Below are 27,184 nucleotides of genomic sequence, written 5' to 3' on the forward strand. Positions count from 1 at the left end.
AAATGCAAGAAAACACTTTAATTTCATCATAATTTACATTCTGATGGAAAAACATAACAAGTACAAAAGAGACGATTATTATAAAAAACTAAAGACATCTTTAATCAGGTTTAATGTGTGAGCCTGTGATTGGTCGCAGTGGTTCAGCTGACATGATGAGTCTCTAACGAGTGACGAGTCTTCGTTTAGTCGTCTGCGCCACCAGTTTGTGATAATCGTCCAGTTTGTCTTGAACTTTATTATAAATCTGAAAACAGACGACGGCAAACAGATCGCTCATTAAACTGATTCACAGTGTAAACAGGAAGTGATGTAATGAGAAGTAAACAGGAAGTGACGCAGTGAGACGTAAACAGGACGTGATGCAATGAGACATAAACACTAAGTGATGCAGTGAAGCGTAAACACGAAGTGATGCAGTGAGACGAAAACAGGAAGTGATGATGACTCACGCTGCTGTTGGTCTGTGTCTCTTTCAGAGTCTGCAACAGCTGATCGATGGACGTGTACGGCAGCCAGACGGAAGACGACGTCGCCGACAGCGGCCTCTGAGACAATAAATACAATAAAAGTAATTCATCATTCTGTTAAAACAAGTCATTAAATATCTTTGTGGTTCATTCTGCTGATCGTTTACTTTTCAAATATCACAATATTAGTATTATTTGAAGTATAACTAGTAGGTAGTTGCACCAATATATCTGCCGATATTCTCCTAGTTGACGGCCATCAGCCTATCGGTAGACAAGACGGCATTCTCTGATGGACGATGTTTAACTGTTGTGTTGCTTATTTGCAGTCAGTCTCTGACAACAGCACTTCAAATTTTAAGTTTAAGTTACAGTGGGAACGTGCAGCAGTCTGTCCCCCATACCGGGATCCAGTCCGTCCCTCATACTGGGATCCAGTCCCAGGTGATCAGAGTGCAGCAGCATGTCGAGCCGCTGCATCGTAGTCCCGCGACCCCGCCGTGGGTCGGCCCAGCTCGGACAGCCGAGACAGCGAGGCTGAACCAGCAGAACGGAGCTCTCCATTGGCTCCCCGACGGCGTTCTGACGCTACTAGTCTTCTAGTTAATCAATCATGGATGGCGTCGTTCTCTCAGACGGATAAAAGAATAAAAATGAACAATGCTAAAATAGGTTGCTACATATACTCAGGCGGCCGTTAATACTCGGGTGTCCCGCCCAAGTGAAGTCTATGTGAGAGAAAAACTGATTATGTTTTAATCACTTTTACATTTAATTTATAAAAGTAATATTTTTGTTGGGCTGTACTGAAACATTCTTCTCATTGAGTCGTTAGTTGTAGATCAGCTGAAAAGGAGTTATTTTTAAAATTTCACGTGACAGAAGTTTATATTAAAGGTTGTTTTATTTGTCTGATTGAATTTGTGCTGATTCAGAGACTTTAAAACAGTTCAGTTATTGTTTTATACTGAAGAGGTTTTTGAATAACAGCAAAAACGAAATAAAAAACATCGGTATCGGCCTATCGGTCCAATTCTTCAAGTATTTTTACCTCTATTCCAAAGTACTGGTGTCCTCTCCCAAGCAGAGCGTCCACGTACTCCAACACCAGCTCAGCTGCAGCGTCCAGGAGGTCAAAGTTTAAGTAGAGACGCAGCAGAGACGCAGCGTCCACGCCCTGTAAGAGAAACAGCTGCATCATGGGAGAATAACCAGCAGAGACAGAGCTGCATCATGGGAGAATAACCAGCAGAGACAGAGCTGCATCATGGGAAAGACTGCGGCTCTCATGATTTATTAATTCAAGATAAACTATCCCTCCTCCCTATTGGCTGAACTCTCACCTTGTAAGACCTGATGAGCCAATCGGGCAGAGGGACGCCATGTGACAGCAACTTGTTGATGACACAGCGCTGGTGTTGTCCGTTAGCAGAGGGATACCTGTCCAGGTAGGAGGCCAGCAGCCGCCACGCCTCGTCTGTAGCACTGACCACAGAAGAAGAGACAGAGTAAACAAGCAGCTGTGATTGGTCAACATAGTGATTGATTTTAAACAGACCTGTGGTTTGCTATGTGAATCTAATACTAATCAATAACAGAGATAATCAATAACAGAGATCACACCTGGACTCTTTGGTGTTGACGACAGACGACAGCTGATTAGCAGCCAACCAGCTCCAGGCTTCATTCTGAGGCTCCTCCCCCCCAAACTGAAGCTTAATGCACCTGAAAAACAAACATGGCGACATTTCTTCTTCATGTGTTTGTGGTTATGTTCCTCACCGTGTCATCAGGTGTGTTTCCATCCACCTGTTATTATACACGTGAAAACCAGTGGATGGAAACGTGAACAAAACTGAGTGGAAACACCGGAAAATAAAAACAAATCTACTTGGCTGAGGTGTGAAAGTTGTCGTTGTGGATAAAAGCTCAATGTGACAAATAGAAACAGATTTAGTGAATACATGTTGACGCTCGCTGCTGCAGCCATCTTGGTTTCAAACAAACAAAGGATGATGTCATGAAGCAGGAACTCACTTGAAGGTCAGACCCTCGAAGACTGAAGTCAGGTTCAGGTTGAAGGTTTGACAGACGGACAGAGCCGAGTCAAACAGTCCTGTTTGGACCAACAGGGACACCATCTCCACTGCTGAGGCACCGCCTACAGACAGACAGACAGACAGACAGAGAGACAGACAGTTAGAGAGAGAGAGAGAGAGAGAGAGAGAGAGAGAGAGGGAGAGAGAGAGAGAGAGAGACAGACAGACAGTTAGAGACAGACAGAGCAATAGAGACAGTTAGAGACAGACAGTGAGGCAGGGAGAGAGAGACAGACAGTTAGAGAGACAGACAGTTAGAGACACAGAGAGAGAGACAGACAGACAGACAGACAGACAGTTAGAGACAGACAGACCGACAGACAGTTAGAGAGAGACAGACAGACAGACAGACAGAAAGTTAGAGACAGACAGACAGACAGTTAGAGACAGACAGACAGACCGACAGACAGTTAGAGAGAGACAGACAGACAGACAGTTAGAGACAGACAGACAGACAGTTAGAGAGAGACAGACAGACAGGGTAAAGAACAGCCACATTTAATATTTAACTTTAAACCCAAGAAAGAAAAAACACTTTGTTTGGTTACTAATGATCTCAGATCTCTGCTCTGATGGAAACATGAGGAAACTTCAGGTAGACAACCTCGGGTAGGCAGATGTTAAAGGTGTAGAAGATGTTAAAGGTGTAGAAGGTTAGAGGGCGTTAAAGGTGTAGAAGGCTTAGAAGGTGTAATGGCGTACCAGCGATGGCGGCAGACGGCGGGTGGTGCTGGGCGAGGGTGAGGCGGCTGCGGGACAGGATGTACTCCTTCTCCAGGTCCTTGAGTTCCAGGATGTCGACCTGACGTTTGACTGTAGGAGGAAACAAGGATCAGATCATTTAGGGTTAGTTTAGCATTTAGTCCGTTTTAATCAAACTGTGGAGGAGAAGAGATTCACAGCAGATCAGTAACCAGTCAGAGTGGAGCTGCAGCTCTGGAGACCAAACAGACCCTCAGCACATCATTTCTATTATTTAGTCTGCTTTAATTGGTGCACTGTGAAAACGAACCAGACTAAATAGAAAAAGTATTGATTTCACTGGTGAAAGCACCATATCTAGTGTCTGTATTACCACGTCCTCGTCCACCAGGGGGCAGCGTCCTCACTATAAACCACACATCCCGAGGACTTCCTGTCTGACAAGATCCAACTCTACAGAAAAGTCCTGTTGACTGTTTAATGTTGGACACTTTATAATGTTTATATTATTATGACTAATGATCAGTAATAACTGGATTTTATTGACATTATTTTACCAAAGTAAGTTACTGTTATCACAAATCCTTTTCTTAAACTTTAACTATGTTTTAAGTAAGCGGGTCATGATGTGATATAAACCCCTTCAGGGCGAACATGAAATACATTATCACGCTTATTACACGGCTAGCAACGGTCTATTATACGTAGCAACGGTCTTTAATACGTAGCAACGGTCTGTTATACGTAGTAACGGTCTGTTATAAAGAAATAACAGACTGTAGAAGGCTGTAATTGACCAATCAGAGTCGAGTATTCAACACAGTCGTGTATTAACCTGTTAGTTTGTTTAACTTTAAATATTCTTTTTGTCATGTAATTGTCGTCCTGTTTACTCTGTTTTACCCTTAAACACTTTGTAACTCTGTGAAGAAACGTACTATATAACTTAGATTAAGCCATTATCATTACTTAAAACACTAGTGATGCTGCAGAGGAATGATTGTGTCTGTCCACAGAGAGGTTGCTAATAAAGTTTTGTTAAAGACGGCTGATGTCACCTGGTTCAGAAGAAAACTCTCCATCAGAGTTCCTCTTTGGAGACGCTCCTGGACGCTCGTACTGCAACACAAACAGCTTTATTTACACCAACAACCACACTGAGAACATCATTCAACATGCAGGTCCTGCTCTGTTAGCATATATTTATACTGTCTATCGATAACATTTAATCGTGATTAATCATGGGCAAGTATGCTGCTTTATGCAAATGTATGTATATATCTGTTTTATTGTAAATCAATGAACACAAAACAATGACAAATATTGTCCAGAAACCCTCACAGGTACTGCATTTGCGTTAACGCGTTAAAGAAATTAGTGACATTAAAAGGAATTTTAACTTAACGCAAAAAAATAAATTAGTGACATTAAAAGGAATTTTAACTTAACGCAAAAAAATAAATTAGTGACATTGAAACGAATTTACGTTAACGCATTAAAGAAATTAGTGAAATTAAAACCAATTTGCGTTAACATATTAAAAAAATTAGTGACCAAAAGAATTTGCGTTAATGTGAAAAAGAAATTAGTGACATTAAGACAAATTTGCGTCATCGCGTTTAAGAAATTAGTGACATTAAAACAAATTTACGTTAACGCGTTAAAAGAAATTAGTGACATTAAAACCAATTTGCGTTAACATATCAAAGAAATTAGTGACAAAACAAATTTGCGTTAATGCGAAAAAGAAATTAGTGACATTAAAACAAATTTGCATTAACCTCATAATAATATGTTAATGACATTTTTTTTTAATATCACAAATTTCTTTAATATGTTAACTTTGACAGCCCTAATATATATGTATGTGTATATACAGTATACTGTATATGTATGTGTGTGTGTGTGTGTGTCGTACCACAGCTCCGGAGGCCGGCTGGACGATCCAGGCGTACTCTGGTCTGATGAGGCGAAGACAGTTCAGAGCAGCCAGGTAACAGTTCACCTGTTTCTGAAGGCCAAGACGCGTCCGAACCTCTCGACCGAGACGCATCCCGAACTCAAACATCACCGTCCCAGCTAAACACATTCATGTGATAAAATACAAAAAGACAGAGTCTGGTTAGTTCATAATAGTTCGTATTAAAATGTCAGATATGTACAGTGAGATTAAACACTGAGGTGTTGTTGCAGTAGTCTTACCTTTCCTGTAGTTGTGTCTGTTGATGTGGAAGGCGTACAGCAGCTCGTAGTAATTATGAGCCAGCAGGTCCAAACCTCTGGCCCGAGACTCGATGATACCGACGACCTGGTGACGACACAACAGTTAACGACACAACAATACTGTTTGGCTTTCAGCTGGATCAGAGTCGTGTTCAGTTACTGCTGACGTAAACCCAACATTTCCACATTTTGCTGGTTCATACTAAAAACCTTTAAATAACTAAATAACGGTGGACTTTTATTGTGAAGAATTTAAAGGAAATTAAATTTGTTTATCACAGAATTAGCGGAGCTTTGTTAGTGGCTATTCTTCAATAAGAAATAATTATTAATTTATTTCTATTCTATATTAATGTATTATTATATATGGTGAGGGGTCAGGGGAAGGTTTTACCTCGTCGTGCAGGTTGACGTAGGAGAACTGGACTAAATCCTGCAGCTGAGAACGTTCACACAAAACCACCACCAGTTGACGGAGACAATCCAGCTGCCTGACACCACAACAGCAACAGAGTTAGTTTATACAGAAAATAAATACATTTTTAATCATCATTAATCATCAAAATCTCCTGTTTTATTCATGTTTAACTGTCATCAGTCACTCTGACAAGCTTTTAATATTTATGTCTTTTGAATGTGTAAAAATATCAATATTGTCCCGTGAACAAGTGTCTTTACACTTTCTCACTTCTTTAATTTTGTATATATATATATATATATAAATAAATGTGTGTGTATATGTACATACATGCTGCAGTCTGGGTTCTGGGTGAGCGCTTCATAAGCTTCACTGTTGTGTCCCAGATCCAGGTGATGTTTGAATATTCGAGTCCACAGAGCCGCCTGAAGGCAAACACAAATTTATATCTATACATCATATTAGAAGAGAAATATGTAGAAACAAACATTAAATAATTTGGGAAATGGATTCAACCAAGAGAAAAAGCTTAAAGGAACTGTGTAGTATTTAGTGACATCTAGTGGTGAGGTTGCAGATTACAACTACTGCCGTGTGCAAAGCGTGCAGCAGAACTACGGCAACGACGTGAAAACATGAACGTTCCCTCCAGAGAGAGTAACATTATCGACTGCGCTCCAACCAGGAAGTTAAGAGTTTTTTTTTTCTGTTCTGGGCAGCTGTAGAAACATGGAGGACTCTGTGGAGAAGACCAGCTCCCTATGGAGATATAAACGGATCATTCTACGCTAACGGAAACACAACCCCTCTTATTATCAGTTGATTATATACTAATGAAAACATACTTAATAATATGATATTACATTTCTGCCAACAGATTCCCCTGAATGTTACACGCTGGTCCTTTAATAATTCTCACCACAGCTCCCATTACAAACAGTCACATCATAGTGACATCACATTAGTGCAAAACAAAAACATTAATATAAACAGACATAAGTATAATTGTCTGTTTACCTGTCTGTTAAATGTTACCTGGCTGTTTACCGGTCTGTTAAATGTTACCTAGCTGTTTACCTGTCTGTTAAATGTTACCTGACTGTTTACCGGTCTGTTAAATGTTACCTGGCTGTTTACCTGTCTGTTAAATGTTACCTGGCTGTTGACGTCGGTGACGGCCTCTGTTATGGCCAAAGAGGCCAACTGGATGACCAGCTCAGGTAGACCCACATCCTCCAACAGCCGCAGCACCTAAACACACACAATCAATATGTGGAAATACTGTATATAATATATATAAATAAAATATTTCAGTTCTGTGTAGTTTCACAGTCACGGTCACAACACTGAATAAAACACAGACCATTGTCTCACTAATGGACTGGTGGTTTCCTCCATCTATATTGTTCTCGGTTCTTCATGTGTACCTTGTTGTAGTATTGTAATCTGGGGGTCGAGGCAGCCTCCTCATCCTCGCTGCCCGTCAGTTTCATCAGGAACTCCTCCTTCTCCACCTCTGTCGCTGCCTCCTGGAAACACTGCAGAGCCTGAGGAGAAAATACCAACAATAGGGGTATGTGAGGAGTCGACAGATACAACAGGGGGATATGAGGAGTCGACAGAAACCAGCACCACCAGTTTCTGCTTCCAGTCTACACACTGTAAAAACACAGGTGTGGTTGTTGTGACCCACCTTCTGGCCCTCCCCGTTGGCCAGGTAACACTGACCCAGCATGAAACGACAGGAGCCGATGTTCACCTGACACCACGGACCAATCAGACGCACGTACTCCTGCACACACACACACAACATACAGGTGAGATACACCTGAGACGCTCTGCCATCAACAACACAATACAGAGATATAACAGACCAGGGCTGACCAATGAATCATATTTTCATTGTCATCGCGATTTGGTAAAGGCTGCTTGAAACGCGATGGATAAGAAAAATCATTTTATTCAGAGATGGTTACTGAAACCCGTTAATAAACGGGCTCCAGGGCTGAAGACTAGTATTTATTATCACACTGCAGCCTCTCCCTGCTCTGTCAGAGCTCTACACATCAACACACACAGAAAAGTCAGAGATCAGCTGATCAGAGAGGAGACAGAGATCAGCTGATCAGGGAGACCTCTAAGACTGTGTATCAGCAAGAATCTGGCGATACGATACGTATCATGATACAGGGGTTATGGTTCAATATGTAAGGGATAATGTACAGCGAGCCGGTCACACCGTGTCGGGGTGCAGCATCGCCCTGTCGGGGATTCTTTCACAACAATGACCTGCTAGCTGTACATTAGAAGAGTCAGTGATGAAGAACATAATAAACTCAAACCCACCTGCAGCTGTGTGTACTGACAGTTGGCCATCAGACACTCTGGGAACTGGAAACCAGGGTTACTGGGCCAACTGGGAGACGCCGGTTAAGATTCAACAACAAACCACTACACCAAGGTGAAGACAGGAAGTCACCAGAATAAATAAAATATAAAAGTATGATTACTGCCTTCCTGAGGGTGTGTAGGAAAAAACACCTGCTCAGTGTGTTGTCAGGTGAATAAAGGATACAGCAGCTGAGCGAGCAGGTTGACCACGTTGGAGATAATGTGACTCCAGTTGAGCAGAGAGTTACTCTGCTGCTGAGAGTAAATCTGAGAGATGATCATCTTCCTGGCTACAGTCTGATAGAAGAGCTCCACCACCGTCTGAGGACTCAACACTGCTGAGACAGAGGGCACTATTATTACCTAGTATGCACACTGAACGTCATGTCAGGTACTATTATTACCTCATAAACACACTAAACATCATGTCAGGTACTATTATTACCTCAAAAACACACTACCTCATAAACACACTAAACATCATGTCAGGCACTATTATTACCTCATACACACACACACTGAACATCATGTCAGGCACTATTATTACCTCATAAAGTGAACTTTGATAACAGTAACTGTATTAAAAGGACTATTAGTACCTCATAAACACAGTGAACTTTAATAATAGTAACTGTATTAAAGGGACTATTGTTATCTCTCTGAGGGAAAACAGACGTGATGAAACTGATCTGAGTTCAGTGTTTCTGACCTGATCTGTTGGTGGAGAGGGCCGGGGTGTCAGACAGCTCCAACACTGTGAGGTGCTGCAGGTTAGCGTCTCTGCAGGAGGTCAGAGGTCAGAGGTCAGTCAATCTATGTGAACACTTTCTACATGTGGGTCAAGTTGTTTTAATCAGAAATCAGAAATAAACATGAATTAAATTAAGTAAAATAAATAGTGAAAGTGTATAAGGGTTTAGAACATTATGATAGAAGTATATGATGATCATCCTCATGCTCTATTATGTCTCATAAGTTGTTGCAGCAATTTTTGGAGATTTGGATCATCAGATTTGGGGCTTAATTGAACCATTTTTTACCACTGGAGAATTGATAAAAATGATCAATAATCCCTCTAAAATACCACATTAAGACACCAAGACTTTGTGGAACACCATAGGCGATTGGATGGCGAGCAATTGTGTTGTGTAAACTGCTCTGAAACCCCCTTATTGTCAATCTACTTTGATCCACAAGAGTCTCAGCTTTACAGTGATACCCAATTTATGTAATTCAAGACTGTTTAGGGACCCCAGTATGCAGAAATATTCAAATCTCGGCATGTCTGTAAAGGGGAAACTTGTGGGTACCCATAGAACCCATTTTCATTCACATATCTGGAGGTCAGATGTCAAGGGACCCCTTTGAAAATGACCATGACAGTTTTTCCTCGTCAAAATTTAGTGTAAGTTTGTAGCGTTATTTAACCTCCTTCACAACAAGCTAGTATGACATGGTTGGTACCAATAGATTCATCAGGTTTTATATTTTCATATGATACCAGTATCTTCACTCTAAAACTGAACCTATAGAACCTCTGAGAGGCAGTAAAGTCGGACAGGATCGCTGGTCTCAGGGGGTTAATAGTTTTTCCTTCCAGAACAAAATAAATGATTAAGAACTGTGTGTGTGTGTGTAGTTGTGTGTACTCACATGATGTCTATGGGGACGGAGGAGGCCAGGCTCTGACTGATGTGTTTGAGGAGGTGATAGGAGGAGAGGAGGTTGGAGCTCCGAGGGATCAGGTCCTGCTGGAGCTGCAGCAGTTGAGCCCCCCCACCTAGAAACACCTGAGAGACAGAGACACACATTATAACACACACACACACACACACACTATAACATACACTATAACGCGCGCGCACACACACACACACACACACACACACACACACACACACACACACACACACACACACACACACACACACACACACACACACACACACACACACACACACACACACACACACACACACACACACACACACACACACACACACACACACACACACACACACACACACACACACACAGACTATAACACACATTATAACACAGACACATTATAACACACATTATAACAAATTATAACACACACACACACACACATTATAACAGACACACACACACACACATTATAACACGCACGCAGGCGGATGGTAGATTATTACATCGTGATGCGTTCAAATGTAATCATGTAACATTGGATTTCTGGTGAGAAACTTGAATAACTCCAGTAGTTTGAAGGAGATGTTTTCACAACAATATGAAATAAATAATAGAGAGAATTATGACCTGTTTAACTTCCTAACACTACTGTAGCTCTAACCAGCTAATAATATATAATTACGACTACTAATTCAAAGATTCTTTTAATCAATAAAAATAAAATAATTTATTTCCTAATCGTTTGAATTGTGTTTTTATGCCAATAACCACGATAGGACAATAACACAGTAAAACATTTAGTGTTTGACTGTTGGAATTTAGCACAACATGGAAGTGAAAACAGCGCTCTGTATATTTAAATGTATATGTGATATTTATATCTAAAATCAATGAATAATCATGATAAATAATCGTGATCAAAATATTGATCAAAATAACCACACAGCCCCGCTGAGAGGATTTCACCACACAGCCTCAAACCAATTTATTGCCTGGCTCTTGGTGTGAACAGAGCTTAACAGTGTTAACCTGTGGGGGGGGACCGGAGGGTGGGTGCTACGCTTCAGAAACGACGCCGTCGGTCAGGACAGCGTTATCAGCTCTAACCGCCTTATGAGAGCAGTGCATAGCGGCGGTCGTGAGCTCGCCAGTGCAGCCAACTGGGGGGCTGACGGTCTACAGCTCTGAGTGACTGGATCTGCCTCGTGTTGTTTTGATTCATCCATTCATTCATCCACCCATTGTGTGTGTGTGTGTGTGTGTGTGTGTGTGTGTGTGTGTGTGTGTGTGTGTGTGTGTGTGTGTGTGTGTGTGTGTGTGTGTGTGTGTGTGTGTGTGTGCGTACGTTGTCTCCGAAGCGTAGGTATAGTTTCTGCAGGATCAGCAGGTCTCTACAGAACAGCGCTCTGGTCATGGTCATGTGACACACGGCCTGACAGACGAGCGACACCGCCGAGCTGCTGCCGTACAGCTGAGACAGGCTGATCCTCAGGTTCAGGCTCTGACCTGCAAGACATAGAGCAGGGACAACTAAACACACCACACATCAGAGACCAGGAGTCCACATGGGTCTATAGACCTGAACCAGGAGTCCACAGGGGTCTATAGATCTGAAACAGGAGTCCACAGGGGTCTATAGATCTGAACCAGGAGTAAAGTGGATCAGCTGTTACCCACCAGGTGCGAGGGGTCCTTCTTCTCCGACCTCTGAGTCCGTCTCCAGGTCCATCTCCCTGAGCAGGACCATCATGGCCGCCATCGGATTACGAATGTCCTGCAGTTTGTTCTGGATGTCCTCGATCACGTTGTCACTGCAGGAAACACGACATCACGTTTAAATAAAACTACTACAGCTGAGGATTTTACATACCTTAATAAACATATTCTAATATTATTCATTGTAAAGTTCATTCAACATAATCTAATATTAATTGTAAAGTTTAGAAAACATAATCTAATATTATTCATGATATGGTTTATTAAACATAATCTGATATTCATTATAATGTCTATCAAACCCCTCCAATGAATTGCCATCTTAACATGGTGGAGAGGTTTGTGAGCCCCAGTGACCCTGGGAGCTGTGTTGTCGGGGGCATTAGCTCCTGGTAGGGTCTCCCAAGGCAAAGTGGTCCCAGGGGAGGGGCCAGAACAATAGCAAATCACAGACCCTTATGAATCGGAGCCAACAGATTTGTGGAATCTGGTGGTTAATATTATTGATAATAGAGTGTATTAATTAATATGATTGATTTTAGAGTGTATTAATTATTATTATTGATTATAGAGTGTCCATCCATCCATCTGCAACCGCTTATCCCGTTAGGGGTCGCGGGGGGGCTGGAGCCGATCCCAGCCGACATTGGGCGAAGGCAGGGTACACCCTGGACAGGTCGCCAGTCCATCGCAGGGCTAACACATATAGACAGACAACCATTCACGCTCACATTCACACCTACGGGCAATTTAGAGTCCACAATTAACCTAACCTACATGTCTTTGGACTGTGGGAGGAAACCGGAGTACCCGGAGAAAACCCACGCTAACACGGGGAGAACATGCAAACTCCACACAGAAGGGTCCCAAGCTGGATTCGAACCTGCAACCCTCTAGCTGTGAGGCGCCAGTGCTAACCACTGCACCACCGTGCAGCCCTGATTATAGAGTGTATTAATTAATATTATTGATAATAGAGTGTATTAATTAATATTATTGTGAATAGAGTGTATTAATTAATATGATTTATTTTAGAGTATTAATTATTATTGATTATAGAGTGTATTAATTAATATTATTGATAATAGAGTGTATTAATATTATTGATAATAGAGTGTATTAATTAATATTATTGATTATAAAGTGAGGTGACTGACTTGTCGTTGGACAGCAGGTTCTCCAGGACGAGTTCTGCAGCCCTCTCAGGTGACTGAAGGTGTTCCAGAGCTTTCTCCATCTCATACGCCATCTCTCCAGAAACAGCATCACTGACCAGCCGCAGACACTGAACCAGCTGCAGCACGTCACGGCCCACATCTGGATCTGACAGGTCACATGACAATAACACACATCAGGATCTGACAAGTCACATGACAGCGTGGTCACATGACAGCGTGGTCACATGACAGCGTGATCACCTTCAGCGATGGGCGTCTCGTCCTCTGAGAACAGGTACTCATCATAAGACAGGTAGAGATGATCCACAGCGAAACACGGCAGGAGGAACGACACGAAACCCTGAAACACACAAGCATTAAAAAGATTTAAAGACTTTAGTGGTCCGTCTCCACAGGTGTGTCCATAGGTGTCAGAGAGAGGGACACTGACCGTCTTCAGCAGACAGACCATGCCGGTGCTCTGGCTCACAGTCAGACCCAGAGGCAGGGACAGAGCCTCCTGGTACTGGAGACAGCAGGCGTAGAACCTGGACCAGAACTCCACCTGCAGCTGACGGTACTCCTCCTGAGAAAACTCAAACTCTGTCACACTGCTCTGCAGCTGGAGGAGGAGAGACAGACAGGAAGAGGAGAGACAGACAGGAGGAGAGACAGGAGAGACAGAAGGAGAGAAAGGAGAACAGATTACTGTCTGCACTGTCACAGGAAGGAAACCAGAACAACACTTCCCGTCTTCTTCTAAAGTGTAACATCGCTGTGCTGGACACGACCGTAACAACGCTCCGCTAGAAACGACCGTAACACATCGCTATCGCCAGATGAGTGACATCTTTGTTCAGCTCATTTTCTGGAACCAGTGTAGCATTAAAACATGGAGAAATTAGCAGGCTGGCTAGCTAACTAGCGGTGCAGGTGTTTCTTAAAGGGTTAAGCAGTAACTCACCTCACTCTCCACAGCCACCGTCACCTCCTTCTTCAGACTCTCCCAGGAAAGATCAGTGATCCTCTCTGAGCCTCGGCGGTAGATCTGAGACACAGAAAACACACGTCATCATCAGCAAAGCCAGGTAGCTTCACACCTGTAGAGCTTTAACTATACCAGGTAGTTTCTCACCAGTAGAGCTTTAACTATACCAGGTACTTTCTCACCTGCAGAGCTTTAACTATACCAGGTAGTTTCTCACCAGTAGAGCTTTAACTATACCAGGTACTTTCTCACCTGCAGAGCTTTAACTATACCAGGTAGTTTCTCACCTGTAGAGCTTTAACTATGGCTGAAGCTGTGAAGCGTAGAGGAGAGAAGAGAACCTCCAGGTACGTCTCCTGTTAACACACAACACATACAGTATTTAATCAGACATGATGAATGAACAGTCAGCTCAGTTATCATGACAACACACCTCATCACCTGGATACAATTTGTGTTGCTTCATTTCAATCATTACTGTGAAGGCTGTACATTATACACATATTACTTTATCATGTTATATACTATTCTGGTGTACTCTGTAGTAGATCTTCTTTACTTTGCTGCTACTAATAATCACCAGTATGTCACTGACACAGTACTGCTGTATTAGTTTAAGTACAACACTGATGGTGAGTACTGTGTCTATGTTTAATGCTTGGCTTGTAATTTTGACTTGAAATTATTTTGTGTAGTTTCTATTTTTATTTCTATTCTTATTCTTTTTCATATACTTCTAATTATTTATATTTCACCTTTCTGTCTTTGTGCTGAGTTTTTCCTGAGGAACAAACATGATTAACTGATTTATTGTTTCAGTTCTAAATTCAGCTGTATCAGATAATTTTATCGATCAATGAGGAGGTCAGAGGTCACAGTGTGACTGGTCTTACTCTGGGGTCCTGGTCCACTCCGATATGGACTTCTTCTTCAGGTGGAGGCTGAACAAACACCTGGTTCCACTGACCTGCTGTATTACTGGACAACACACAACCACACAAACACACACAGGATCAATATCACAGGAGGAGGGGCCACTAGAGATGATGTATTTTAACATTAAGTAAGAGATAATGTACAGCGAGCCGGTCATTGTTGTGAAATAAACCCAATCAGGGCGATGTCCATCGAGTATTCAACAACACTGTGTAATAAAGGTAAATTAAGCTGTGATCGAGGCGGAGCAGCAGAGATACAATCAGCTGGAGCACCATGTTAACCAACCAGCTCTCAGCTCACTGTGATCTGACCAATCAGCTTTGATGTGTATTGTGACCTCATGTCTTTAGTGTCCAACTCTGTTATTCAGGGTCCTATCTGTCTGACATCGCCGCACATCACAGCGGAACTATCATTGCTAGTTTCAGACCGACGCTGTTGTCATTTTCACACCCAGCGCCCACGTTGTGTACGTAGCAGATGTACTTGCGCCCATCTGATCGCCCATGGGCGTGTTGGTCTTAAAATGAGGTGTGGTCAGGCGCTTTGTTGGAGCATTGACCAACAGAAGCCTGATCTAAAGTCTGGTGAAGTATTTTCCTGCTATTTAAAGGGCTCATTATTCAGATAGTAAGATGAGTCTACAGGCAGGTTCACAACACACGTTCACTCTGCTGGTTACACACAGGGACGCAGCAGAGCTCCTCCTCAGTTAAACACAGCGTCAGCTCTACACCAATGTTTTTATTTATGTTCAGGAAAACATTAAATTCAGAATATAATGGAATATACGGTGATGAAGTAAGGATCTCAGGCATTCTGGACTGATCAACCTGCAGCACTCTCAGCGCTCCTCGCCGTGACCAGAGAGATCACTGGTGTGATTTTAACCTTCCTGTCTGTTGAGCTAGCTGGTTGAATCTAAGCTAACTCTGAAGCTAACTTTGCACCAAAGATCATCTTTTTAATTTGATGAGATGTTGTCAGGTCACATGACCTCCTCACAAATATGGACAAGTGGACCAAACAGGACGGAGACTTTTTACTTGTATTTACTGTAGCCAGCAACAGGAAGTTAGGAGACCAATGACAGATGTTAAAAGCCAACAGCAGCTCAGATTAGATCATGTGACTTACTGTTCATAGTTGATGTATTTGACCACGGTGGCGTTGGAGTCGTCCACCCAGACAGCCCAGATGTCTGTGGAGGTCAGAGCGAAATCCACCAGAGTCTCCTGTTGACACACAGACAGACAACATCTTCATACATGTATTCATTACATCTATTACTGTATATGTGTTTCTGTTACTACTACATGTCCTGATCACAGTTCTCATCGGTGGACTTCCAGTAGCACAGCCCACTCTAGATACCGCTCCTTCTACCCTTGGCCCAAATCCACCCACATCCTCCAGATATATATCTAAAATATCGGAGTTGACACCACAATGAGTAGCCATAACAAAAAGATGAAAGATAAGTTGATAAATTGAGATCCCCGACACAAGACGCAAAAAATAGCGGGATGAAATCATGCCATTTCATTTATTTGAGGATTATCAGTCAGGATTTAGATTATCATAGCACAGAGACAGCTTTAGTGAAAATTACAAATGACCTTCTTGCATCCGACAAAGGATCTGTCTTCTTAGATCTTAGTGCTGCTTTCGACATCATTGACCATCACATCCTATTACAGAGACTGGAATATTTAACCATTAAATATTCCAACTAGCTTACTGCTACTTCCGCTACCTAACCGGAAGTTACGAACATAATCATTTCTACAGTAACACCCCTGAGAATAAGGTGGATAAAATAATACAGTAGATAAACCTGAGGAGAATTAACATCTGAGGAAAGTTTTCTGCTGCTTGAAAAGCTATTTACAACTGCCCCAATAACAGAATCCAAGTGCTGAGCAAGCGCATCAAAAAATGTCAACCCCGCTGCTACAACTCCCTCCGAGAGGAAACACTGTGTGTATGTGGACAGGCACGCTGGAGCAGGAAGTGACATCACAGCTCACCTGCGTGGTGAAGAGAGAGGAGATGTGGTCGAGACTGTAGCGGTTGTTGTCGGTGGCGACCAGCTGCAGGACGGTGAACTGTCCTCTCTGAGGGACGGCCAGGTAGACGCACAAACAGAGGCCGGTGGCGGCGGAGAAGGCCAGTCTCAGACGGTGACCCTGACCGGCCAGACGCTTCACACCTCGACAGGCCGGCATGTACTCCAACATGTCCGCCTCCAGCAGACACGCCTGCTCCTGTGGGGGGACGCAACAAGTATTTCTTTAATCATGCAGTACTTGTTATTAACAAACTCTATATACAGGAAATACTGAGTCATCAGTGGTGTCAATATGGCAGACTAGAAAATGCATCTCTTGCTGAAAATGCGTGGGAATGCTGACAGCTGAAATTAATTGCAAAGCATTGCTGTAAATATGGAACTGAATTGTAAAACTGGCAGAGTTGAAAGCTGAACTGCTTGATCCAAAAAAAGAGCTGAAATACATTGGTAGAAAAGCAGGGAGCTAAACTGTCATACTGTCAAAGGTGGAAGTTTTGACTCGTTAGACAAAAAGTAGTTTTTGGGTGTAATGAACCTTGAAAACTATACAGTAAGTGCTTGTACAGAAAGTAGTATTTGGGTGAAAAACAAACCTTTAACCAAACCTGCCTTTATGGTTTCATTTATGTTTTTTTCTTTGTTTCTTTTGGAGAATTAATTAATGTTGATTTGAATTGAATATCTATCTAACTAATTACATCTCCCAGAACAGCAGCTGTATGTGTGAAGCTCATCGGTTGGAGAGGAGTCTTACCCTGAAGGACCACATGCGCAGCTTGTGATCCTGACAGAGGGCGAAGATGAAGGAGTCTTCCTCCAGCTCTCTGACAGCCAGACTGAGGACCAGGTCAGCCGGACTCTGTTCCCCCCGGATGGAGGAGGGCATCCAGCCTGACAGCCTCTGCATCATGGAGCTCCTCTTCAGCTCCACCACCGACACGCTGCCTGCAACACAAACACACACATAGACAGCCTTCAGAAGCAGTCCTTCTACAGCTGACCAGCACCATATGAGAGCAGAGAGCCGCTGTTTACCCTGTGTGTCGTGGGGGGGCAGAGACACCACCATGATGCCTCCAGCAGCTGAAGCCAGGGCGTAGTGGGCCTCTCCGGACGGACTGATCCAGGCCGTGGAGGTGCTGGGACTCCCCGTCTGTCCCACAGAGCTGGGGATCAGGACGCTGTGAGACGGGTCCTGTAGACTCAGCTTCCCCACATCAGTGAAGATGGACTGCATGTGGAGCTCCGTCACCAGTTCCTGGACAGGTATAGAAACAGGTATAAGACAGGTATAGAGACAGGACACAAAGGTATAGAGACAGGACAGACAGGTAGAGAGACAGGTAGAGACAGGTAGAGAGACCGGTAGAGAGACAGGTAAAGAGACAGTACACACATGTATAGAGACCGGTAGAAAGACAGGTAGAGAGACAAATATAGAGACAAATATAGAGACAGGTATAGATGTGTGTGAAGTGAGGTGTGTATTTACTCACACTGTGGTACATGCGTGAGGGGTGAGGCAGCACCAGCCTGTGGACGCTCTGATTGGTGGAGATGAGGATGATGACATTGTTGAGGGTCTCCTGGATGTGGACGCCGCCCGGCAGCACGCTGCAGTGAGACAGACGCAGTCTGACGGCATTGTTCAGCAGGTTGGCATCCAGAGACTGTTCCACCAGCTGCACGCTGTCACCTGACGTACACCTGCACACATACACACACTTTAAGTAAAGAAGGACCTTCAGAGAGGAAGTAGTACATGAATTCTTCCTGTTACTGGATACTAGTTACTGGATAATAGTTACTAGTTACCGGTAACCGGATACTATTTACCTGATACTATTTACTGGATACTAGTTACATGGTACTTGTTATGGGATACTAGTTATGGGATACTAGTTACAGATTACTAGTCACCGGTTACTGGTTACTCACCAGTGAATGAACCTGTTTTGTTTTTTTTCAATATTATATATATTTTTTTTGTTGTTCATTTTGAAACAACAGAACAAACATTCACAAACGTCCCCAATAATAACATTCTCGGTACAAAGAAACTTAACAAACCTAATATTAATATAAAATAAGCCAGTATAGATCCAGGAAAAACATATATATACAAAAAGTAGATAAATAAGTAAAAAGAATATACACAGGTAAAAAAAATAAAATTATTAAAAACAATAAAATAAAATAAAATCTAAACCTGTTGCTGGTTACTGGTTACTCACCAGTGAATAAACCTATTACTAGTTACTCACCAGTGAATATACCTGTTACTGGTTACTCACCAGTGAATGAACCTGTTACTGGTTACTCACCAGTGAATAAACCTGTTACTGGTTACTCACCAGTGAATGAACCTGTTACTGGTTACTCACCAGTGAATGAACCGGTAACTGGTTACTCACCAGTGAATGAACCTGTTACCGTTTACTGGTTACTCACCAGTGAATGAACCTGTTACTGACGACAGACAGCAGCTTCCCGCTCTCGTCATAGTGAAACGCTCCAGCACTGTCAGGAAACTTCACACCTCCAGGAAGAGCAGTCACACCTGCACACAGGTAAGAGTTCATATTAATGTTTCAGTGCCCAGACCGAGAGCAGAGAAACAGAGAAGCTGCTATCACTCTTTCATCACTTTAACTCACAGTGGTGGAATAATAACAGAGAGAATCATGGGAACATTTCCACCTGAACCCGGTAATAAGGTAATACTAATAACATATAATAATAACATCAAGTAGGTAAACATGGGTGTTGAAAGTGTGTGTGTGGGGGGGACTAGCGAACCGATTTTTTACCTGAACCGCTCCAACCCTAATATATATATATATATACACACATACATATATACACCGATCAGGATTCGATCAGGATTTCACATGGATTGTGGTTGCATTTGCTGCCGCGTCTGCTGCCTGCTTGACACCAACTGCTACCATCATTAATTCATTCCGTCTGTACCAGGGACTACCTAGGCTAAGCGAGAAAGTGGCAGCCTGGAGAATGAGGCTTCTTGGCCACTGCCAAAGACATCAAGAACTCCCTGCAAGCATGCTGATGCTGTGGGAACCAACGCACGGGCATTGATCACGGGGACGTCCCACACCAACATACATGGACATACTGAGGAGAGATGCAGGAGTGGAGAGTGCTGGCGAGCTAGCCAGATGTATGGAGGACTGAGATAGCTGGAAGCTCCGCTGGAAAGCCTGTCTGAGGACGACCCAATGATATCAATTCCGATAGTTGTATTACCACTCTTTTACAACCACTGCTATTGATTTTTATTATTAGTCCTACTTGTATTAGTTATTACAGCTGCTGTGCTATTATTGTCTCTCTCCACAGCGCGTTGCAATGCTCTTGGTGGGATTTCTTGTTGGGTCTCTAAACTATAAAGTACGGTCGAGATAACTTCTGTTATGATTTGACGCTGTATAAAAATAAATTGAATTGACTGAGCCATAACATTAAGACAGCATGGGCACCCTGACCAGTCTGCAGCTACGCAGCCCCATACACAACAAACTGCGATGCACTGTGTGTTCTGACACCTTTCTATCGGAACCAGCATTAACTTTTTCAGCAATTTGAGCTACAGTAGCTCTTCTATTGAATTGGACAACACGGGCCAGTCTTTGCTCCCCACGTGCATCAATGAGCCTTGGGTCTGACCCTGTCGCCGGTTCACCGGTTTTCCTTCCTTGGACCACTTTGGTAGGTCCTGATCACTGCAGACCGGGAACATCCCACAAGAGCTGCAGGTTTTGGAGATGCTCTGACCCAGTCCTCTAGCCATCACAATTTGGCCCTTGTCAAAGTCACTCACATCCTTACACTTGCCCATTTTCTTCTGCTTCCAACACAAAGTTCAAAATATTCACTTGCTGTCTAATATATCCCACCGACTGCCAGGTGCCATTGTAACTAGATAATCAATGTTATTCACTTCACCTGTCAATGGTCTTAATGTTATGGCTGATCGGTATATATATATATATATATATATATATATGTATATATATATATATATATATACATATATATACACATATCTATATCTATATAGATATAGATACATACACATATCTATATATACACATATCTATATATATATATAGATATATGTATCTATATATATATATATCACACCAGCAGACTGAGGAACAGTTTTTTCCCCGAGGCGTTCAGACTTTTAAATAGATAATTCATACGACACCTTCTCACACAAAAAGTACCTCAATCATATATCTTATACTGTATATACTGTATATGTTCTTAATATGCCTGTATATGTTCTTAATATGCCTTGTACAAAGTATTTCCTTTTATAATTGTAATATAATTTATTACTTTTAATGGAGCTTCCCAGCAAAAAGCATTTCACACGATTGTACCTGTATAACCGGCGTGACAATAAACATATTGAACATACACACATATATATATATATATATATATGCATACATACATACGCAGAGATTGCTAATTCCAGACCCTGTATGTATATGTATGTGTATGTATGTATATACACACATACATGGTCTGTCAGTCTGTCAGCCTCCACAGAATAAATCTCCATGGTAACTAGTTTGCCCCTGCCTTCATGAAACCTGGTCCAGGCTAACCTGATCCATGGAGGATAACTGTGAAACCCGGCTACATTCACACGGACAGGTGCCGTGGTGGCGAGCTAACGGAAGTGACTGTAACGTTAACAGGTTGATTTGTTTACCGATGTTCCTCTCCGTCAGGCCCCGGTACGTTACGGTGCGTTAGCATACACCTAGCAGCGTGTTAGCGGTGCTAGCTGCTGTTAGCATGTCCTCAAATAACATCTATATATATATATATATATATATGTGTGTGTCGGTGAGAGGACACCGGGAGCAGAGCTGTACGGTCATGTTACCGGGCAGGTTGACGGTCACGTCTCGGAACCGGTGCAGAGTTTCCCTCTCAAAGCCACAGATCTCGATGAAGCTGCGCTCCAACACCGCCGTCGCCATCTTCTCCTCTTCCTCATGCAGCTGTGACGTCAGCGGGACGGAGAGGCCGCGCGCTCACCCTTCAAATATTTAAAGAGACAGTAATAATCTTCTTCTTCTTCTTCTTGGGTGTTTATTGGAGGTTGGCAAACCAGCTTAGAGGTGCATTACCGTCACCTACTGGACTGGAGTGTGGAGCAGTAGATTGGCAGGAAAAAAATAAAATAAAAATAAATAATAATAAAAATTATAATAAAAAAGAACAATAAAAAAACAGAAAATACAAATTAATAATTATTAATAACAATAATAATAATAAAATTATCTCCATTATTCCTGTTGCCCTTAAGTAATTCATTAGAAGATTGGGTAATTTCCTCCTAAATTTACTGTAGTTTCTTGTAATTAAGGACATTTTTAGAGAAAGATTGCTGGGAATTATACAATGTACGATACGATAATAAGATAATACTTTATTGTCAGACAGATCTGAAATTTGTTTTGCATAAAAGCAGCTCCATTTGCAACATCACAAAAAGGACAAAGTCAAGAAACAAGAATACGTACATTTAAACATTACAACCACAGAAGACGATATTCAGGGCCCTTCAACGTACATTTGATCTGGGATTAGGCTCCATATTTAGTTTTAGGATTGACTGGTGTAAAAAAGAGTGCTTCAGTCTAACCTTATTAAATCGTGGAACCCTGTATCTCCGATTTGATGGTAACAATTGATATTCACTGTTCAAAACATGGTTGGGGTCAGAGACGATGGTGTTAGCCAGCCTTAAGATGTTATTATGATAGGCTGAGTCATAGAATTTCTCAAGGGGTTGACCTACAATCTTTGAGCAGATTTTCATTTGGTGAAGCAGTTTTGACTTTAAAGTAGTGGACAAATTCTTGTACCATGTAGATTCCCCCTACATTTCTTCTTCTTTTTCTTCTTCTTCTTCTTTTGTGTTTATTGGTGGTTGGCAAACCAGCTTATAGGTGCATTACCGCCACCTACTGGACTGGAGTGTTGAACAGTAGATTGGCAGGAAAAAGTAAATAAATAAAATAAATAATAATTAAAAAAAAGTAATAATAAAATAATAATAATAATTATTATTAATAATAATAATAACAATAGTAATAATAATAATACTAATAATTTAATTCTCTCAATTATTCCAAAGTGCTTTACATACATTGAAATAGTGCAAACATCAAGATAAAAACAATACAGAATAAAAACATAAAAACATAGGCCAAAATAAAATGTTGAACATAAGACTTTTGTCCAAAAAGTCAACAGTAATGAAATTTAAAACAAGGGATTGCTATAAAAAGGCCTTCCTGTAAAGGTAGGTTTTGAGGCGTGATTTAAAGGGACTATTTGTAACTTTCAGAAATGCTTGTTAACAGCGACACCTGTGGCCGTTAAGTCAACGAAAGTCAGCGTCGGGCTCGCGCTTTTGCTCGCTCTACATAGACATGAACGAGCATCGCTCAAAACAGTGAGGCGACACACGTCAGCTAAAACCACAATATCACTCTATATTTCAGCTGCTTAGCAGTAATGTTAGCTGACCAGACGAAGGTCTCTCCATGAATCACTGCTGATCCTAGTGTTGGCTTTTCCTGCTTCAGCCCCGCTGCCTCAGCCTCCGGGGCCGAAGCAGGAAAAGCGGGTTGGTGCCGGGGCTGAAGCAGGAAGAGAAACGTTATCGTCTCCCGACTGCCCCCATAGGGAGACGATAACGTTTCTCGCTGCGGAGCCCCGTCACTTCACAAGACACGGGAAACCTCTGTTGGTCTGGAGGAGCTGCAGCAGTTATTTCTACACAAACGTCCACTGTACATTCACTAGATATTCTCAGAGCTACTAAGTCTTCTGCAGTGTGTGGTGTGCGTGTATGCACGTCTTGAGGTGGAGCGAGACAGCGAGACAGCGAGACAGCGAGAATGCGCGCGGTGTGAGTGTAGGCAAGCAGGCAGAGGAGCAAAGACACCGGCCACACGCAAGCGTGCATGGGATCCCAACCCGGTAGATTTATACGTGTAAGAAGTTATAAACAGTCCCTTTAAAAGAAGAAACAGAGTTTACTAGCCTGAGTTCCTCCGGAAGGGAGTTCCACAGCTGTGGGGCTCTAACAGAGAACGGTACAACAGTACAACATTTTATTGGAGTAATTTTGTTAGTGATATTGACTGGAAGAAAGTTTGGTCCTTACCGCAAAAGTTGCTTCTAACAAATAAGATAAAAGAGGTGTCATTTAAGTTGATCCACAGATTCTATCCAGTGAAACATTTCTTACAAAAGTTAAAGAGTGACATACATGTAAATTGTTCCTTCTGCGAATCACATCCTGAAACTTGCTCTCATTTATTCTGGTCCTGTAAATTTACATGTGAATTGTGGAAAGATGTCAATAATTTTATACTTGTTAACATTTTCTCAGAAGGGTTAACGTTTTGAGTGAAGGTTTAACGTGTTGTGTGAAGGATTAATGTGTTGTGTGAAGGGTTAACGTTTTGAGTGAAGAGTTAATGTGTTGTGTGAACGGTTAACGTGTGGTGTGAAAGGTTAACATGTGGTGCTGGTGCTGAGGCCTCACCAGTCTTTGTTAACCCTTTGTTAACTCTTTGTTAACCCTTTGTTAACCCTTTGTTAACCCTTTCATAGAGGCATTATGTGTCAGCGTGCTGACTCAACACGCTGCCACATAAAGCAGCGAGCGGCGCTCAGGTGTATAAAAGCCCTGCACTCACACATGTGGGAAAGCAGTCCACCGCAGTCAACCAGAGCAGCACTACAACGAAACGCCAATATGTCCGCTACCGACATGAACATGATGAGCAAGGTAAGTCCTAGCATGCATCACTTCCTCTATCTAACCTCCAGCGATCAATAACACATCTTCACAATAATAATTTATTTCTTCAGTAAATAATAATTTACATTATCCCTTACATACAGTATAAATACAGTACTGATGTACAGTATATATTTACTGTATATATATACAGTAAATATATACAGTATATACTAGGGCTGTCAATCCATTAAAATAGTTCATCACATATTTATTGCACATTTTCTATCTGTTCTACTTACTTACTTAGTCCTTGTTGCGCCTTGTGGCACATAGGGCAGGGACTAAGGATCTCCACTCATCTCTGTTGTTTGCTTTCTTCTCAATGCTTCTCATTTTGTGTTGTTAATTTACTTACAATAATAAATATATCCATACATTTACACAAAGCAGCATATTTGTCCACTCCCATGTTGATAAATACTTGACAAATCAACTGATAGCCCTGCTAATAACCAAAATGCTCTGATTGTTTCTCCAGAGTTTTATTTCTTTTATTCTAATAGAGTGTTCATGGTGGTCTCTCTGTGTGTGGGTCAGGTGGTGTTCTACGAGGACAGGAACTTCCAGGGTCGTTCCCACGAGTGCAGCAGCGACTGTGCCGACATGTCTTCCTACCTGAGCAGGTGTCACTCCTGCAGGGTGGAGAGAGGCTGCTTCATGGTCTACGACCGCACCAACTTCATGGGCAACCAGTACTTCCTGAGGAGGGGCGAGTACTCCGACTACCAGAGCATGATGGGAATGAACGACTGCATCAGGTCCTGCCGTATGATCCCCATGGTAACCACACAACCAATCACAGCCCAGTGCTGCCATCTCCTTCATCACTTACACAACCAATCACAGCCCAGTGCTGACATCTCCTTCATCACTACACAACCAATCACAGCCCAGTGCTGATATCTCCTTCATCACTTACACAACCAATCACAGCCCAGTGCTGACATCTCCTTCATCACTACACAACTAATCACAGCCCAGTGCTGACATCTCCTTCATCACTACACAACCAATCACAGCCCAGTGCTGACATCTCCTTTATCACTTACACAACCAATCACAGCCCAGTGCTGACATCTCCTTCATCACTTACACAACCAATCACAGCCCAGTGCTGACATCTCCTTCATCACTTACACAACCAATCACAGCCCAGTGCTGACATTTATATATCAGTATATTTGACCAATCAGAGTCCAGTCTCATATAATGCACTCGTCTTTATAATATTACTGAAAATGTGTAAAGTACAAAGCTGCTGGTAACCATAGCAACAGTCCGGCTAATTCATAGACAGTAAGGGACTCCAAGGCGTCCACAGAGAGACAGTAATAGTTGGCAGTAACTGCTGATTATTGATTATTGGTTGTGGATGTGTTTCAGTACCGTGGCTCGTACAGGATGAAGATCTACGAGAGGGAGAACTTTGGAGGCATGATGCACGAGCTGATGGACGACTGCGACAACACCATGGATCGTTACCGCATGTCCAACTGCATGTCCTGTAACGTGATGGACGGACACTGGCTGATGTACGAGCAGGCCAACTACAGAGGCAGGATGATGTACATGAGGCCTGGAGAGTACAGGAACTTCACGAACATGGGCATGAGCAACATGAGGTTCATGAGCATGAGGCGCATCAATGACTCATACTATTAGAGTCGCCATGGCAACACTGAGACCATAGCAATAAAGTTTAAATCAAGTTAACTGTCTGTTTCATTTACCTAAACATTATTCAGTTAAAGGTGGATATTAGTTATCTGAACTTAAATGTGTCACTATTAAATAATTACTGATCAACTATAAAACACACCAACCAATCAGAATATGACTACACACCAACAATCACAAAACCACTACACAACAACAATACGACTACACACCAACAATCAGAATACGACTACACACCAACTAATCAGAATACGATTACACACCAACTAATCAGAATACGACTACACACCAATCAATGAGAATACGACTACACACCAACAATCAGAATACGACTACACACCAACAATCACAATACGACTACACACCAACCAATCACAATACGACTACACACCAACCAATCAGAATACGACTACAAACCAACCAATCAGAATATGACTACACACCAACAATCACAATACGACTACACACCAACCAATCACAATACGACTACACACCAACAATCAGAATACAACTACACACCAACTAATCAGAATACACCTACCAACAATCAATCAGAATACAACTAAACACAATCCAAAGATAATACATCTACACACCAACAATCACAGTACGAATACACACCAACCAATCACAATACGACTACACACCAACAATCACAATACAACTACAGACCAATAATCAGAATACGACTACACACCAACAATCAGAATACAACTACACACAAACCAATCAGAATACGACTACACACCAACTAATCAGAATACGACTACACACTAACCAATCAGAATACGA

The 27,184-nt window shown here is 42.2% G+C and overlaps 2 protein-coding genes across 4 annotated transcripts; one reads left to right on the forward strand and one right to left on the reverse strand.

Moving 5' to 3' along the window:
• On the reverse strand, positions 1–21,928 carry nup160 (nucleoporin 160). Of its 2 annotated transcripts, XM_037767404.1 has the most exons (34): positions 21,773–21,928; positions 19,300–19,408; positions 18,345–18,555; positions 17,884–18,106; positions 17,603–17,793; positions 16,805–17,041; positions 15,912–16,009; positions 14,729–14,813; positions 14,123–14,191; positions 13,812–13,895; positions 13,299–13,469; positions 13,109–13,208; positions 12,848–13,013; positions 11,652–11,785; positions 11,320–11,480; positions 9,957–10,093; positions 9,013–9,083; positions 8,488–8,638; positions 8,259–8,328; positions 7,606–7,704; positions 7,340–7,459; positions 7,068–7,163; positions 6,243–6,337; positions 5,889–5,985; positions 5,474–5,579; positions 5,190–5,350; positions 4,330–4,390; positions 3,272–3,382; positions 2,508–2,631; positions 2,094–2,195; positions 1,814–1,955; positions 1,522–1,647; positions 453–548; positions 1–247 (listed from the first exon to the last, which is right to left on the reverse strand). In XM_037767404.1, exons 1-34 carry the CDS (start codon positions 21,867–21,869, stop codon positions 164–166), a joined length of 4,185 nt encoding a protein of 1,394 aa, XP_037623332.1. In that variant the 5' UTR covers positions 21,870–21,928; the 3' UTR covers positions 1–163. The 2 variants fall into 2 exon arrangements, with proteins under 2 accessions (XP_037623332.1, XP_037623333.1); XM_037767405.1 differs by lacking the exons at positions 19,300–19,408; positions 21,773–21,928 and adding an exon at positions 19,143–19,178.
• On the forward strand, positions 21,413–26,377 carry LOC119486899 (gamma-crystallin M2-like). 2 transcript variants are annotated; one of them, XM_037767407.1, is made up of 5 exons: positions 21,413–21,620; positions 21,738–21,949; positions 24,523–24,700; positions 25,253–25,495; positions 26,099–26,377. In XM_037767407.1, exons 3-5 carry the CDS (start codon positions 24,530–24,532, stop codon positions 26,375–26,377), a joined length of 693 nt encoding a protein of 230 aa, XP_037623335.1. In that variant the 5' UTR covers positions 21,413–21,620; positions 21,738–21,949; positions 24,523–24,529. The 2 variants fall into 2 exon arrangements, with proteins under 2 accessions (XP_037623335.1, XP_037623336.1); XM_037767408.1 differs by having other exon boundaries at positions 21,754–21,949.
• The last annotated feature ends 807 nt before the right edge of the window (positions 26,378–27,184 follow it).

This window comes from Sebastes umbrosus, chromosome 4 (genome assembly GCF_015220745.1).
Source record: "Sebastes umbrosus isolate fSebUmb1 chromosome 4, fSebUmb1.pri, whole genome shotgun sequence".
Classification (NCBI taxonomy): domain Eukaryota; kingdom Metazoa; phylum Chordata; class Actinopteri; order Perciformes; family Sebastidae; genus Sebastes; species Sebastes umbrosus.

Coding starts and splice junctions, on each gene's coding strand:
- nup160 (XM_037767404.1), bottom strand. CDS start 21,869: ATGGCGACGGCGGTGTTGGAGCGCAGCTTCATCGAGATCTGTGGCTTT. Junction 11,481..11,651: donor AGAAGGACCCCTCGCACCTG/GTGGGTAACAGC, acceptor TATGTCTTGCAG/GTCAGAGCCTGAACCTGAGG. Junction 1,956..2,093: donor GTCAACACCAAAGAGTCCAG/GTGTGATCTCTG, acceptor TTCTGTGGTCAG/TGCTACAGACGAGGCGTGGC.
- LOC119486899 (XM_037767407.1), top strand. CDS start 24,530: ATGTGTCAGCGTGCTGACTCAACACGCTGCCACATAAAGCAGCGAGCG. Junction 24,701..25,252: donor ACATGAACATGATGAGCAAG/GTAAGTCCTAGC, acceptor TGTGTGGGTCAG/GTGGTGTTCTACGAGGACAG. Junction 25,496..26,098: donor CCTGCCGTATGATCCCCATG/GTAACCACACAA, acceptor GATGTGTTTCAG/TACCGTGGCTCGTACAGGAT.